The following is a 17,002-nucleotide window of genomic DNA, read 5'->3' as shown; positions in this document are numbered from 1 at the left end:
CTTCTAGTTAGCCCTATCGGGGAATCAAATGGAGGTGGTGGGGGTTCCACGTCGAGTCCTGATCTCTCGCTAAATCCCAATACCACCTTGGAAAAGGCTTGTGTCTATAAAAGATCAGAGGCTCGCTGTAAGGCTGGTGGAGTCTTTCATTGCAGACCTTTCTGCAGAATTTGTAGTGGGCGTGATTCATTCTTCTCAGATTTAGGCCTTTTTACTGTTGTCCTGTCAACTCTTTCTCCAGTAGTCTTGTATATACCAAAGTATATATTTTTAACTTGTTGAATTAGATCAAATGTTACATTTGACCCCCAAAAATATATACTTTTTATACTTATTTTAACCCCCAGAATGATTTTGTTGAAAATAAAAATGATCCCATAATTTACTCACCCTCAAGCCATCTAGGTGTATATGACTTTCTTCTTTCAGCCAAACACAATCTGAGTTATATATAAAAACTATTTTGATTTTGAAGCCCAAAAAAGCACATCCATCATAAAAGTAATTCATACGGCTCCAGAAGGTTAATAAAGGCCACTCTATTGCCGGAACTAGACTCGCGTACGCCCGTTACCGGAAGCCAGCCAAATATGGATATTTTTCTTACACAAACGTGTCGCTTTGCTTCAGAAGGCCTTTATTAACCCCCTGGAGTCGTATAGATTACTTTTATGATGGATGGATGCACTTTTTTTGGGCTTCAAAATCTCAGTTACTATTCACTCCCATTATAAAGCTTGGAAGAGCCAGGATATTTTTGGGTGAACTAACCCTTTAAGAAAACGAAACCTACTTATTGACTCTTATAATTTTCATTATAATTAAGTACATTCTCACTTAGTACTATAATGCAAAACTCTAACTCTCATTATTGCATATAATACATTCATATGAATTTACAATGAATATATTAAATGATAAATTGTATTGAAGTATATTTTTAAGTTAGAAAATACTGCATTACACACTAAAAATCAAAATTTTCATAGGTGTTTTCCCCAGTATTTTAAAGGAACCACTGTATTGTGTATTAGGTTTAACGGAAATGTTAGTTAACTTAATGGAAACTCATTGCAATCATGAGAATCAGCAATAATGACAAAAATAAAAACTCAAAAGTAAACCATTCAGACTCATTATGATAATGAACACTTGGAGGAGGGAAAATGTGCTTAATCTGCATTAATATAAATGAAAAAAATACATTATGGTCTTAAAAATATTATTTTATTTACTCTAAATGTTATTTTGGGTTGAAATATGACCCTTTTTTTAAATCAGATTTATCCATCAAGATAATATACCAACAAGATAATTGAGCATTAATCATTTTCACTATTCTCTCCTCATTTTGATTTCAATGAAATGCATTTCCAGTCAACAGAAGAGGAGAGAAATAGGGAATGAGTTTTAGAGTCCCTCCCACTAAGCTCCCCCGGGTCTGAGGCTCATTGACACATCAGCACAAGGCGATGTGAGGAGAAAGAGACTGACTAGCTGACAGACTGCACAGTAGGTGAGTTTGGAGACACAATAGAAAGGACTATGCAGTGAGCTAGTAATCCAGCTGCTATCCGAACAGAATGACTACATCAGCAGCGCTCGGCCCACCATGAAAGATCACTGCGGCGGACCACCTTTTCAGAGGCCGGATCCTGAATACATATCCGTGTGTCTCTTACCAGATGAGTCCTACCAGAAGCTGGCTGTGGAGACCATGGAGGAGCTAGACTGGTGCCTGGACCAGCTGGAGACCATCCAGACGTACCGCTCCGTCAGTGACATGGCCTCCAACAAGGTGAGATGGCACTTGCTCTTTACAACTCCAAAGCTGCTTTCTGTATGTTTGCATGCTTGAGTCGATGCAAGTTTGAATGAATGCTAACTTTCTTTGTGTTAATTTTGATGCCTTGTCTGTTATTTCAAAGCCTAAGTCAACGTTTTGTTGGTATAAATGAGATGGAATAAGGAGGATTTGATACCCTCTTGTGGTATTCTGCAAACCCTACTGAAGTATCTTTAATGATGGTCTTTCATGCAGTCTTAGACAGTCTGAAAAGTTTAGTCATCTTATTTCCATAGTGCACCAGTATTGGTTAGTCACAGCTCTTTTTTTGTGCTGATACATGGATAGAGTATGCGGTTGTTCATGAACTGTCTGGTCATGTCTGTGAGGTTAATACTGGGAACGTTATTGATGATGAGTTGTTGACGTGGGATCTAGAGATGTCGCAAAACATTTACACTGTCAGTTGGAAAGCATGCAATAAGAACTTGATTGATTCCCTGATTATTACCCAAAGAATTTCATAAGAAACACTAAAATAATGTGTAATAATTGTTTATATCCAGTTTGTTGTCTTGGTGAAAGGTATTTGGCCCAGTCGGCTATTATTATTTTATTTTAAACACATGAATTCAACTCTGTAAGTGTGGGTGGTTATGGATTCAGTGGATTTACTGGAATCTGTGTTGAAAGGAAACTGTTGAAACACTCATTAATTAGAGTGAAAAACCAAACTTTTTTCATGCGGGCATTATTTGAGCACTGCCACTGGCATTGGCCTCTTTTTCACTTGTGACCTCATTGCTTTGTTTACCCTGATACCTAATCAGATCTAGATAGAGAGCATAGAGTTATAGAGGACATTACCTCACTGACATTGAAGCATTCCAGACTGTATTATACTGCATTTTATCACATATATATATGTGATAAATACATATATCCATATATATATATATATATATATATAAATATATATATATATCCATATATATATATATATATATATATAAATATATATATATATATATATATATATATATATATATATATATATATATAAATGAAAATATCCTGGAAGAAAATTTCCAATACGTCAAAAGAATCTAATGAGAATCAGTATTGAAAATAATGAAAATGATACAAATTTAAAACTCAACATTAAACTGTTCAGACATATTATGATAATGAAAACGCAGAGAGAACATGTGCTTATAAATGTATTGTGTTCCTAAAAATAAAAATTTTAAATATTAAAAATTGTAAATATTATTTAATATTTAACATTTAAATATATTGTTACTTTTTTTGTAATATTTAAACATCCCTAGGCTGAGTTAAATAAGATATAAAATGATTTGGTTCATGGTTTAAATTTCATAATATACAGATAAAATACTTTACAGAATTTAATTCTATTTCATTATATTATAACTTTTTTTTTTATATTTGCTACATCTTTACATCGTATATGTTATATATAGTGAAATATATTTTAAAGTTAATATATTTTGGCTTAATTGCATACAATGAGTTACTACACAGACTGCAGAAATAGGTTACACTTTATTTTAATGTGTCCCCTTTATAGTGTAATTATACATTTAAGTACCGATTAATAGTAATTAACTACATGTACATACTATAGGGTTAGGTTTAGGATTAGGGTTTGGTTTAGTTGCATGTAATTATGCCTAATTTATAGTTATTGCTATATAAATACATGTAACGTGTAACAAGGACACATACAAAACAATAGTGTTACCTAGTCTTCTTAAAGGGATAGTTCACCCAAAAATTAAAACTAACCCATGATTTACTCACCCTCAAGTCATCCTAGGTGTATATGACATTCTTCTTTCAGAAGAATACAATCAGAGTTATATTAAAAAGCTTGATAATGGCAGTGAATGGCTGGATGTCTTTGGAAGTCCATTAAAGTGCATCTATTAAAGTGCTCCACACTGAGAGGCCTTCTGAAGTGAAGCGATGCGTTTGTGTAAGAAAAATATTTAAAACTTTATCGACTAAAATACTATAGCTCTTAAAATACTAGACCTCCCGTCAGACGGCTGTACGCATCGACTTGCGGCAAAAGAGTAACACTTGAACTTGACGGAAAACGTTTCGAGAACTTTAATCATGAATAGATGCGCTTTGATGGACTTCCAAAGACAGACACCCATTCACTCCCATTATCAGGCTTGGAAGAGCCAGGACAGTTTTTAATATAACTCCGATATTATTCGTCTGAAGGAAGAATGTCATATACACCTAGGATGGCTTCAGGGTGAGTAAATCATGGGCTAATTTTCATTTTTGGGTGAACTGTCCCTTTAATAAGTTCTAGTCATTTATTATATTGTTTATTTCAAAGTAATGTTATTGTTAGTTTATTGTTGAAAGTGGAAAGGCGACACATAATGAGATCCAGCTACGTTGTGAAAGTCTTCAATTCACGTCATTAAATATGAACGACAAAAGACTGAGTCTTCTTGTCACGCCTTTGAAGTTCTGTGAGTAGTAACTGAGTCAGTTCCACCCATGTGTGCAGTCAGAGCAAGAGTAGCCTGTACCTGAGGGAGGAGGGCTCGTCGTCTACAGCGAGGTGAATCAGTTAGCACTTTGTCTAAGGCATTTCCTGACAGCCGTCAGAGTGAGCTCAAAGGCACTGCCTTGCTCATGCTCACCAGTACTGCACGAAACACCTTCGCTGCAACAATGGGACTGTGCTACTCGGAGAAAAAGATCAAATTTGGTGTGCTAAAAAGCTGGAGAGAGGTGAGATTTTGTTTGAGTGCAAAGTTTTTGTTTGTTTTGTGGAATTGTGCTCTGCGGTTTAATCCTGATTCATCCGTCTCAGTTATCGGAGTTTGGTTGTCCTCTTTTGCATAAGATATGTTGTTATAAGAAATGAGAACATATGAGCTCAGAATTGCCTTTCATTTTTGGAAGTTTAAATATGTTTAGATGTGTGCAAAACTTGAAATAAATGAATAAAAAAATAAATGAATTGCCAACTGTGAAAACGGGGAATAGTGTAGTAACTTAGTTCGACTCTCTTAATTTTGTTTTGCATTACGTTTCGTTTTAAAACTCCACTGTTAATTATAAAGTTCAATTTAAATAAGGAATTTAAACTGATAAATTATTTTAAAATGTGATTAAATTAAAACATTTTTTAAAACTATATCCTTACGAAACATATTAAATGTTAAAAAAAGAAACATTTGAATACATTTGAAGTATTATTTATAAATAATAATCATAATTTGTATTTATATGTAAAGAATTACATTTCTTTTTCTTTTTTTACTTGTTGACCTCGGTTCGACAGTCTACTTCTTCTATAATAACACTTCTATAGTAAAAGTGTACTTTCATTACATTTATGCATTTAACAGGTGCTTTCATCCGAAGCAACTTGCAAGATATATATTTTAGCAATTTTGCATTCCCTCGGAGTTGCCCCGTGACCTCGCCGTGGCTAACATCACATGCTATAAAGTTTGAGTTTCAGAAAAATAGCCTGTTGCAAAACCCTGTTCAAAACTTCCCAGAACAATATATTGCGGGAATACAGCTGATGTGTCAGAAGGGTCATATTTGGTATTAAATGTGGAGGATGTGCGGGACTGATTAATAATCTTGAGTACATACTACTTCTGGCTGGCTGGAGTTTTTTCATGCAAACACTCGGCTCTGATTATGTGAGAATTTTCTCTGATATGATTATTACTACAGACCAAATAACTGTAAAGCTATTTTGTACCATGCATGTGTATTGCATAAAGAAAATGTGCATATACAAATTGAAAAACCTCATTGTTAGTCTTGCAGGTTAAAAGCAGAGCATTGTGGGTTTTGTGTGTTTGTGTGCATGTATCCGTCTTTGCTGCGGCAAAGGATGTGGAGTGTAAAGACAGGAGAGAGAGAGAGAGAGAGAGAGAGAGAGAGAGAGAGAGAGAGAGAGAGAGAGAGAGAGAGAGAGAGAGAGAGAGAGAGAGAGAGAGAGAGAGAGAGAGAGAGAGAGAGAGAGAGAGAGAGAGAGAGAGAGAGAGGAGGGTGAAAGGGAGACGGAAAATAACAGAGAGAGAAACAAGACTATATGGCAGATACAGCAGATATCATGGAACTCTGTCTGGATTTCTCCTTATTGTTGCTGTTTTTGGGAACCCGGCTGGAATGTGAAAGAGAATACAGAGGGATGAGTTTAGGAGAGTCAGCGCTGGGCTTTTGTTTGAGCTGAGAAGAGTTTGTGTAGAACTCAAATGTAGAGAGGAGTTCAGGGTTTAGGCACGAACTGAGGACTCCATCATGCCTGAAGTCAACTACCTGCTCTCAGTGTCCTGGGGTTACATTAAGGTGTGTTTGTGGGTTATTAACCGGCGCACTTTGTTTGGAATGTACTGGTTGTTTAATATGGAGGTTGCTTGAGTTTCTTCCATTGCTTGGACTGGAAATCGAGAAGTCCAGAAATATTTATACTGTATGAGTTTAACAAGACTTGTCTTGTTTGTTTTAGTTCAAAAGGATGTTGAATCGGGAACTGACACATCTGTCTGAGATGAGTCGCTCTGGAAACCAGGTGTCCGAGTTCATCTCCAACACATTCTTAGGTGAGTCTGAGCTTTCTTTTCATCGTCTTATAATAGGCAATAGCATTGCGACAGATATATGGAGAGGAGAAAGATTCATACAGTGTTTTTACTGCAGAGTTTCAGACATGTGGGCTAAACTGAGAAACCAAAACATCATGAGAAATATGGTGAAAGCCATATCTCAGATGGTGACAGAGATAAAAGATTCTGTGCATAACACTTCTCCATGAAAACACTGATAGCTAGAGAGAGGTTTTTCCAGTCTGATCTGGTCTGGCATCTACGCAGAGAGTGTGTGCGAGAGAAAGGAGAGCTGAAACTGTAGTTAGATGCCACGGGGTCACTGTACTCCCCTAACCCTGCCGTTCAGAGCCCTACAGCCTACGCACTTACTCATCAACGGGGAGATTTTCTAGACAAACACTCTTAATATGCAGTGTTACTGAGAGCTCACACACAGCTCAAGCTCTCCTGACTGACAAACAAGAGGTGTTTAGAACGAGAGAGAAAAAAAAGTGCGCATGTCAATGCATGTTTTAAGTATACACTTTGTTTTTCTTAAAAGACCTCAGTAGGAATTGACATTGGACACAAGTACTATAAATTGGATGGGCGCCCGCATACACTGAAAAAATATAAATATACTTTGGACCAACTTCAAAAAATACTTTTTAATCAGAAAATGTATTCGTTTTTTGGCTTGTTTCAAACCTAAACAAAACTGTTTTTTGTTTTTTTCTATGGGAGTTTTATTTACTGCCAAACTGAACAAAGCAGGTTTAATCCGTAAACCGTTATTTTTGATTTGACCAATATAATAATACACTTATGTAACCACTAAGACTTTGGCTGCCAGCTTCTCCAATAAGACCATGGCTTTGCTGATCCAGCTTTTCAGTCCCAGCATAAACCAACCTGGGCCATCATTCTGTTCTAAATGTATATTTTCAGCCAGGAACACTTAGCTGTTGCATCAACTGTTGAACTTGTAGGTGGCTTGTACTAATATCTAACTTTTTTGGGCGACTTGAACTCACTCAATGAGTCTGAAAAGTCCTGGCTGCTGTTGTGGATTGAGTGTGCGAGTGCTGAAATGAACAATCTCATGAGTAACCGGCCGAAACCTCTCCCCCTGTAGATAAACAGAACGAGCTGGAGATCCCTTCGCCCACTTCGAAATCGCGGGAGAGGAAGAGGAGGCAGCAGCAGCTCATGAATCAGATCAGCGGGGTGAGGAAGGTGACGCATGGCTCTGGTCTACCCAGCAGCAGCAGTACGGCCAGGTTCGGCGTAAAAACAGATTTGGAGGACTTGCTCTCTAAGGTATAGTTCTACACTACAGACCATCTGTTGTATGGAAATCGTGCAATTTCGTCGAGTTTGTACCGTAATTGGACGGATCTTTTCTTGTCTTATGTAGGACCTGGAGAACATCAACAAGTGGGGTCTGAACATCTTCAATGTTTCAGAGCACTCTCACCACCGGCCTCTGACCTGCATCATGTATGGCATTCTTCAGGTTAGTACATAAAAAAAGCTCATCTTTAAAAAAGATGTGTTTTTGAAAAATGAAATGTAACTAAATCCTGTTTCTTTTCACGTAGGAGAGAGATTTAATGAAGACATTCAAGATCCCAGTGGACACCTTTGTGACGTACATGATGACCCTCGAAGACCACTACCACGCAGACGTGGCCTATCACAACAGTCTCCACGCGGCTGATGTGGCCCAGTCCACACACATCCTGCTGTCCACGCCCGCACTGGAGGTGAGGAACTCGAAATGTAGTCAGCCGTAGCTGTTTCTGATTTCTTTGTACTGATTCGTCTTTAATCTTCTTTACGTGTGAACCCTCTAATCTCTAAACAGCCTGCATGTTTTGTCTGCAGCTGGTTTTCGCTTTGTCTTCTCTCAGTGCAAAAATAAAACTTGAAAAGACAAAGCTGTCTTTTATCTACAAAATATTTTGTTTTATTAAAGGTCATTGGCAAACAAAGTCAAAACTGAATCTGTTTCAACTTACAGAGTTGTTTTATGATGCTTGAACTGTGTGCAACACACAAGTACTTGACCAAGTTCAATGCATCGAGGAAAGTTGATCCACGTCATGTAACACAGTCCTTTCGCCCGTTATTTTTCACAGGCAGTCTTTACAGACCTGGAGATCCTGGCCGCTATCTTTGCAGCAGCCATCCATGACGTGGACCACCCAGGGGTTTCAAACCAGTTCCTAATTAATACCAGTGAGTGTGTTTTACCTACTCCTCCCTCTACATTTTGAAGACTATGCTTATGAGTCGAAACTGCTGCAGTTATTGCAACTCAAACCATATGGAAGAGCAAAGCCTCAATGTTATGACTGTTATGTTATGACCATGCCTCTCTTTACTGCAGACTCCGAGCTGGCGCTCATGTACAATGATGAGTCTGTTCTCGAGAACCATCACCTAGCGGTTGGTTTCAAGCTCTTGCAAGGGGAAAACTGTGATATCTTCCAAAACCTCTCCAAGAAACAGCGACAGTCTCTCAGGAAAATGGTCATTGACGTGGTAGGTAAAAATGTAAAAATTACATTTATCAAATTAAATGCAAGTATTTGAACTTGAAAGAGAGCTGAGAGCATTAGCTAATGTTAACTAGTAGGACCTTGTTGTAAAGTGTTACCCACCAAACATACACAGTAAAAAAAAGTTGCTGCCTTACATTTTTAAGTACAATCAACTTTGATGTTTAAGTCATTTCAACTTCAATTACATTAAACTGACTTAAAAAAAAATGAGTTGAATCTTGTATAACTTCAAAAAGTTGAAAATTGCTTGACTTATTTTGATGAGTTAAAGCAATGTAAAAACATGTTGTACAGTGTAGGCCTAATAATTTAAAATGTACTTTAAAGTAAAACTGTTAATTGAAGTTTTTCACCCTTACACAAAACTCTCACTCGCACAGATTCCTATTGAAATGACTGGGCCTGCAAAAATGCGTCGAACAATAGTGAGTCTCCCAACTAACTACGTCTCCATTTCTCTCAATAGGTACTAGCGACAGACATGTCCAAGCACATGAGCTTACTGGCTGACTTGAAGACAATGGTCGAGACCAAGAAGGTGACGAGTTCAGGAGTGTTGTTGCTCGACAACTATACGGACAGGATACAGGTGAGTCTTGGCTTATGCGTCCTCAACAACAACATTCAGTTCTTCACTCCTTCCTTGATATCATTCAACGTCATGTCTCTTTATGTCAACAGGTCTTAAGAAATATGGTTCACTGTGCCGATCTCAGCAATCCCACCAAGCCATTGGATCTGTACCGGCAATGGACGGACCGCATTATGGAAGAGTTTTTCCACCAGGGTGACCGAGAGAGAGAGCGAGGCATGGAGATCAGCCCGATGTGTGACAAACACACCGCTTCAGTGGAGAAGTCTCAGGTGGGCATCCATCTTTAGCATACTTTTAAAAAGAGCACTTATTAAGGAAATAATATACTTAAGTGTGAACTGAATGGAATGTTTTTCAAACATTTAACTGAATGTTATTTACAATTAAATGTATATTAAGTTTAATTAGTGCTTTTTTGACCCACTTAAGTAGGCTTACATTTTTATAGGCCTGTGTGCTTTCATAGTTGTGATAGTTTCATAGTTTTATAGCCAAGCACTTTGCATGTGCTTTATGTTGTTAAATGTTTATGTGTGTTAGTCAACAGATCAAAATAAGTGTACTTTACATGACAACAGATTATTAAGCTATTTAAAAAGCACTTTAAAGTAAAACTTAATTTGACATAATTACAAAGTGGACTTTTAAAAAGTGGACTTAAGTGTGTTAAGAAACTCTTTAAGTACACTTAATGGCCTTTTATTTCATTATTATATTATCTGCAGATTTGTTTTAAAAAAAATTATACTTTGAAGATTTGAAATACTGTACACTACAAGTGGACATTCAGTACAATTAAGTGTATTTCTTTTGGTCAAGTCTGGTCATTTCTAGAAGGGACTTATCATGTGTTTGTTTTCCTTTTAGGTTGGTTTCATTGACTACATCGTGCACCCGCTATGGGAGACTTGGGCGGACCTGGTGCATCCAGATGCGCAGGATATCTTGGACACTTTAGAAGAGAACAGGAACTGGTACCACAGCATGATACCACAGAGTCCCTCCCCTCCCTTTTTCGAAACGGGAACTGACGGTGGAGATAAGTTTCAGTTCGAGTTGGAGGACGAGGAAGGAGCCAAGCAGGATACAGAGAACCTCTTCGAGACAGACAGTGTTGAGACTGTGACGCGTTCTCCTTCATCTGCCGAGACGTAGCACCTCACTACATGTTGGCCGTATTTGATGACAGAGTAAAGTGGAGGAAGGTTATTCTCCCGCTATCTGAGAATCCCACTGAGGACCACTGTGTCTTGGGACTCTGCTGTTGTTACAGAGCCTATAATGGGGAGCGAGCGAACATCCTACACAATATAGTTTTCACAGAATTTGCAAGAATCCAGTCAAGTTGGACATTGGCAAGTGGACGGACGGGCATACCCCGAAAGTGCCATAAGCTGGATTTTCTAAATCAGACGCTACAGTCTGATCTGAATGTTGGAGTGGGTTTCTGTGAAGGAGAAATGCTGACCCTCATATAAGAGGGGTTTGTACCACAACATTAAATTGACTTTTTTGTAAAAAAAAAAAAAAAGAAAGACTTTTTGTACTTCAAAAGTGAGGAATGTCGTCATGCTGAAAGCAAAAGCATGTAATTCCCAGTCCTGTATTGGGAATGCAGTCTTCCTAAATTTTAGACAACAGAATAATCTATTTCTTGTGCCAGCATACTTTATCTTTATTTAATACAACATTTTTGTACTTTGTAACACACAGTTTCTCTTTTAAAAGGCGTTCTTATAAAGCGATTCCTCTGGTACAACTAATGTGATGTTTTATGTCGTATTACAGTGAGTAAAAAAAAAAAAGGATCCAAAGAGTCCAGCATTTTAGTGGTTACTCTTAAGGAATGTCCTGGGCTGGATATAAATTAAGCTCTTTTGATTGTATTTATGGCAATTATGTTGATTACCACAGAATATATATATAATATGTTTTTTTTTTTTCTTTCTTGTGTTGTATTTCCATTGTAAGAGCCATTGGTACATAGTGTACAATAAGGAACTACTTATTGATTTTGCTTTTTTTTTAACTGTTGGATAGTCTGAATTTAATTTATGGTCAAAAATGATTTTTTCTTTGGTAACTGACATCATCCCACAGATGCTGTTGATCGAGCTGCACTAGTATCGAACCCAGATCATTCCTTTAAAACCACTTTAATTTGGGAAACAAACATCGCATAATAGCGACATTAAACCGATTTATGACTGTGTTTAATGTACTATATATTTAAAAATGACCTCTTTGTGTCTGTAAATGTCACTAAGATACTTTTATGTCAAGAAACAAAAGAGACTTAAGATTCAACATTAAAAATGTCAACTCTTATATGTTTCATTTCTTAGAATCCAAGCTGTTAATATTCACGGAACACAGTCAACAATAAACCTCAATTACACAATCACTGATGTCAAACAATGTGGTTCCTCCTGAATGTGCTTACTGCTCAGGAACGGATGTGGTGAACGCACGTCATTCTGGCTGAGATTAGCCTTTAAATCAACAAGTATATTTTTTTCCTTACGAGATGTATACTATTTGCTTCTGCTTACCTTTTTTGATAATGCATTATTATTATTTGATTCACGGAAGCATGACTACATTTTGCCACAGTTCAACTGACGTAATTTGCCCAAATTGAAATTACGCTTACAGTATGAAGCTAAAACTTGTCTTTTCTACTCATGTTTGTCATTGTGAAGCGGGTGATGAACAAGCACACTGTGGAACAACTGTGATTCCACTGGTGGAATCACTGTTATCTCCATTATTATTATATTTATTATTATTATATTATCGTTTTTAGTATTAATCCTCTGTTAAAGTTGTGTTGCACATTTCTTATTTGTCAAAAAAGAGAGATTAAACAAAGAAAGAAATGAAAATGTTTTGGTCTGTAAGTGATGTAATTTCTTTTGCATGCTTCATGTCTATCTATAGGGGCAGACGGCCTAGAATTGTACTGAACCAAACGGGAAAATTTGTCACTGTAACATTCCTGCACATAATATAAACCATATAGCTACAAAAAAAAATAGTGTTCACACTTTATATTAGGTGTCTAACTTACATAAAAAAGTACAATTGTCAGAGGATGGTGATGAAGGAAGGAGATGGATATAATTCCAGCCATTTTATTAACAAATCAAAAATAAAGAAGGTAATACACTGAACTGCAACCTGAGGAGGGTTAAAATACACCAAATAATGGGGGGACTCATCAATCAACTAATGACAACAAATGAAAAGCAGGGACAGGGAACAAGGGCAATGGGTACAGGAACAAAACCACAACAAAGCATCCACGTAACAACAATGCACTTATTGTGTTCATGTTGTATTGTGAAACACTTTTGCTGCTATGGAGGTGGGATACGGGTCAGTTAAGGCTCAGGTTTGGTGGTATATGGGTAGGTTTAAGGGTGGGTTAAGGTGTAAGGGAAGGGTCAACAGAGTAATTTTAATTCAGAAATTATTTACAACTGTAACTTTATGCAGGTATTTTTAAATGTAAGTACACCTAGTTTGGTGAGATTTGTGGTTGCGTCATCAGACTCTGTCAGCTATAAGTTAATATGTAACTTTGGATATAAATTTGGATTTTTGTTAATGTATGTGTTAATTGAAGACTAGCAGTGATGTAAAAAGTCCTTAGAACAAATGTATCAAAAGTATGCCCTTAAAGCCAACAGAAATCCAAGATTATTATAAAAAAATATTGAATGCTTCATTTCATTTCATGTTATTGCATTTATTAAACACATACATGAAGACGGGTGGAATAATTAGCTGTTAGCTATTTACCCTGATCACGCTGATATAAAAAACACCAAAAACGGAATGAAACAATGTACTCATTCACCACATATCAGAGTAGAGATCATGCAGACGTGACAGCAGCCACCACCTAGAAACAAACAAAGTGCATCCTGCTCAGCAAGACTGGTTTCACTTAGTAACATTTATGCTAAAGTTTACCAGTATTGTCGATGATCAGCTTCAGCATGCTGACCTTTGTGTAGCGAACGCTGTGTTTTTTTGACTGACTGGATTTAAAGTTGTTCCAAAGCATCTTAGGATATCATGGATGCCACCCTAGAAATTTAATTCGATTGAAACAAACCCATCACGTTTAAATTGCGTTATAAACACATTAGGGCCGCGCGCTCTAAAAACAAATGCTTTGGCTCAACAACAACAAATGCAACAGTTTGCATCAATCTTTTTGACTTACAACAACTTTTAATGACATTATATTCAACCAACAAACTACACTGAATTAGAGGAACATAATTTGTGGCGTAAGTTAATTATTCAAAAAGCATAACGGCCTACGTGTTCCAACTAATTTCAACATAATTGAGAGGTGGCCCTGGAACCAATTAATCTTATCTAACCACAAAAACTTCAACATAACAGAAACTTTTAAAAATGTCAAACATAAAAGAATTAAACACTAACAGGTATTTCCATTTCACATGAAATACCACTCATTTTAACATTTAAGGCCCGTTCACACCAAAAGCGATAACTATAAAGATAACCGATAACTATATTAGCGTCCACACCTGCGCAATATCGTTCTGTTTATCATAAGCGCGTGCTGTAGTTTTGTCGCCTGTCGCTTTAAATGCTCAAGCACTTTAAGCAGGATGTATTCTGATTGGCTCTCATGTTTATCATTCATTAGCTGGACAAAATAGTTCTGAAAGTGATTCAAAAAATATTGTTTCACTGTGCCGTTATCGTAGTTGTGGTGTGGACTCTGCTATTCCTTTATATTTAGAACAATTTAAATCTTTATCTTCTCTTTATAGTTATCGTCCTTGGTGTGAACGGGCCTTAATGCTCCTTATGTAAAGCATCCTGGGAACTAGAAATCCACTGCCCAATTTTCAGGGTTATCAAGACCATTTTAGTTACTAGACAAAGAAAAAGTTACTAAAATATTGTTTTAATTATTGTGTCACCAGAACTAATGTTTGCAACTTAAAAGGTTTAATTCAATCACTAATTGGAATTTTTAAGTTGCAACCATTCATTTATTTAAGTTGTGGTAAAAGGTCCCCCGAATTTCTTTTTAAAGTGTGACGGAACAGCTTTGCCACTCTAAAAATCTAGTTTGGTAAATATACAGTTACTGAAATATATTTTCTGACACAGTGTTAATAGTAGTACTAGCTTGAATGACTAAAAACTAGACAAGAGAATGGGGGTCTAGGAGTTATCAGAGTACATGGGGAAGACGCTTGGGACGTGCTATTTAGGGTCACTTTTTTTACAAAAAAATCCCGTGACACTTGGGTTAACTTTTTCCATCGCTGCCATGTCAGTAGATATGAAAGCTTGGGAATTTTTTTTTTTGGAGTGCCACAAAAACTTTGCAGTGTTTGACGTCAAAGTGCTTGTTGTTCCAGTGAGCAGCATGTGGAAACTCAATACATGTGGGCCACTGGAGGCTTTTCTTAGGGCCCGGAGCTCCAGAGGAGGAAGTGATCAAGCTTCTTCGTGGCAAAAACCAGTCTGATTACTTTCCCTTCATGGAAAAGGGCAAATTTCCTGATAGCAGGATCGTTTATCGTGCACTCAAGATGAGGGCCATGTTGAATATCTGATCACAGAACTCATTCAAGGGGAATAAAACAATGAGTTTGTTGACAGAGAGGAAGACAATTCCTGAGAATGAGGACTGACTGTGACAAACCTGAATATTTACAGTACATGCATATGTGCAAATGTGTGCAAGTAGGTGTAACCTGACATACAGAGGAAGTTTAGGAAATTGTTCTAGTAAATCTGTCTCTTTTGGAAGGCAATCTGTTGATCACATCTAATCTTCGCTCTCACCCAGCACCACAAACAGAACGTCAAACATTCTGCACAACTCAGAGAACAGAGAATAAATGACGTCTTACATATTCAGACTGTGCTACACTGCTGAACAAACATCTAAAAGTTTCTTATGTTCTGTCACCAACAATTTTATCTATTAAAAGGGGTCCTATTATGCCCTTTTACTAAGTCTTGGGTGTACTACAATATGTTTTTCATGCTTGATTCATTATTTTTCACATATTTTACATTATTACAGCTCCTCTCTCCCCAGTCTGGTTGAAAGTGTTGTTTTCGATGAAGCCCCTCCTTCCAAAATACAAAATGTGCTGTGATTGGTTAGCTGGCCCAGTGTGCTGTGATTGGTTAGCTGGCCCAGTGTGTTGTGATTGGCAGCGCTTAGCGCGTGTTCGGGAAAAGTCCCAGACCCTGACAATGTCAACGAACAAGAGGATTGTGCAGAACAGATTTCAAGAACGGACTTTGCAAGCACAGATTTCACAGGACGTTTCAGAGTGGTATGTTTTTGTTGTAATTTTCTTATAGATACGATTCGAATCTATAAGAAAATTACAACAAAAACATACCACTCTGAAACGTCCTATCAACCATTTAATCATATTTGTCGGAAAACTATGATAATACAATCAGTAATCAATCACAAAATCAAGCAAGAGCTTACAAAAGCTACAGTAAACACAACATCAATACTGTAATGTTAGCAGGCTAGCGGAGGCAAAGCTTTGCCTTTCGTTTACAGCTATCATAGCAAGTTAGCAACTACATTAAAGGTATCATTGGAACTTTTCATATAAAACACAGCTACAACTGATAAGACGTACTTACAGGTTGTGATCCATAAACAACAGATTATCCCGACAAAATACCTGTCTGCTTTTTCCGTAAAATGTGCAGCGCACAAACAGGTTATAATCTTCAGGAACAGTTCAAAATTGATTTTAACCTCTCTAAGTTTGTCAGCCTTATAGGCAGGCCAGCTGACAGGCTTGCCTGGGTCTGGGACAAGATGATCTTAGATGGGCCCCCCCACGCCCAGATCTCTCCTTTTCCCTTGCTCTTCCTCTCCTGTTCCCCTCCTCTGCTCTTCCTCTCCTGTTCCCCTCCTCTGCTCTTCCTCTCCTGTTCCCCTCCTCTGCTCTTCCTCTCCTGTTCCCCTCCTCTGCTCTTCCTCTCCTGTTCCTCTCCTCTGCTCTTCCTCTCCTGTTCCCCTCCTCTGCTCTTCCTCTCCTGTTCCCCTCCTCTGCTCTTCCTCTCCTGTTCCTCTCCTCTGCTCTTCCTCTCCTGTTCCCCTCCTCTGCTCTTCCTCTTCTGTTCCCCTCCTCTGCTCTTCCTCTACTGTTCCCCTCCTCTGCTCTTCCTCTCCTGTTCCCCTCCTCTGCTCTTCCTCTCCTGTTCCCCTCCTCTGCTCTTCCTCTCCTGTTCCCCTCCTCTGCTCTTCCTCTCCTGTTCCCCTCCTCTGCTCTTCCTCTCCTGTTCCCCTCCTCTGCTCTTCCTCTCCTGTTCCCCTCCTCTGCTCTTCCTCTCCTGTTCCCCTCCTCTGCTCTTCTTCTCCTGTTCCCCTCCTCTGCTCTTCCTCTCCTGTTCCCCTCCTCTGCTC

The 17,002-nt window shown here is 37.9% G+C and overlaps 1 protein-coding gene across 3 annotated transcripts in view; it reads left to right on the top strand.

Moving 5' to 3' along the window:
• Positions 1-10,897, top strand: part of pde4bb (phosphodiesterase 4B, cAMP-specific b) — a 74,409-nt gene extending 63,512 nt beyond the window's left edge. For all 3 annotated transcript variants that reach the window (XM_056263494.1, XM_056263502.1, XM_056263509.1), the window contains 10 exons: positions 1,686-1,798; positions 6,312-6,405; positions 7,526-7,710; positions 7,808-7,906; positions 7,992-8,156; positions 8,532-8,631; positions 8,783-8,937; positions 9,424-9,546; positions 9,639-9,821; positions 10,420-10,897. In XM_056263494.1, coding sequence (XP_056119469.1) covers positions 1,686-1,798; positions 6,312-6,405; positions 7,526-7,710; positions 7,808-7,906; positions 7,992-8,156; positions 8,532-8,631; positions 8,783-8,937; positions 9,424-9,546; positions 9,639-9,821; positions 10,420-10,707 — 1,505 coding nt within the window. In that variant the 3' untranslated portion in view covers positions 10,708-10,897. The remainder of the gene's footprint in view (positions 1-1,685; positions 1,799-6,311; positions 6,406-7,525; positions 7,711-7,807; positions 7,907-7,991; positions 8,157-8,531; positions 8,632-8,782; positions 8,938-9,423; positions 9,547-9,638; positions 9,822-10,419) is intronic.
• The last annotated feature ends 6,105 nt before the right edge of the window (positions 10,898-17,002 follow it).

The sequence above is a fragment of the Rhinichthys klamathensis genome, unplaced genomic scaffold, assembly GCF_029890125.1.
Source record: "Rhinichthys klamathensis goyatoka isolate OS25496 unplaced genomic scaffold, OSU_Roscu_1.1 h1tg000011l_1, whole genome shotgun sequence".
Lineage (NCBI taxonomy): Eukaryota > Metazoa > Chordata > Actinopteri > Cypriniformes > Leuciscidae > Rhinichthys > Rhinichthys klamathensis.
The sequence above is the reverse complement of the archived record's forward strand: the minus strand, read 5'-3'. Positions and strand labels throughout refer to the sequence as shown.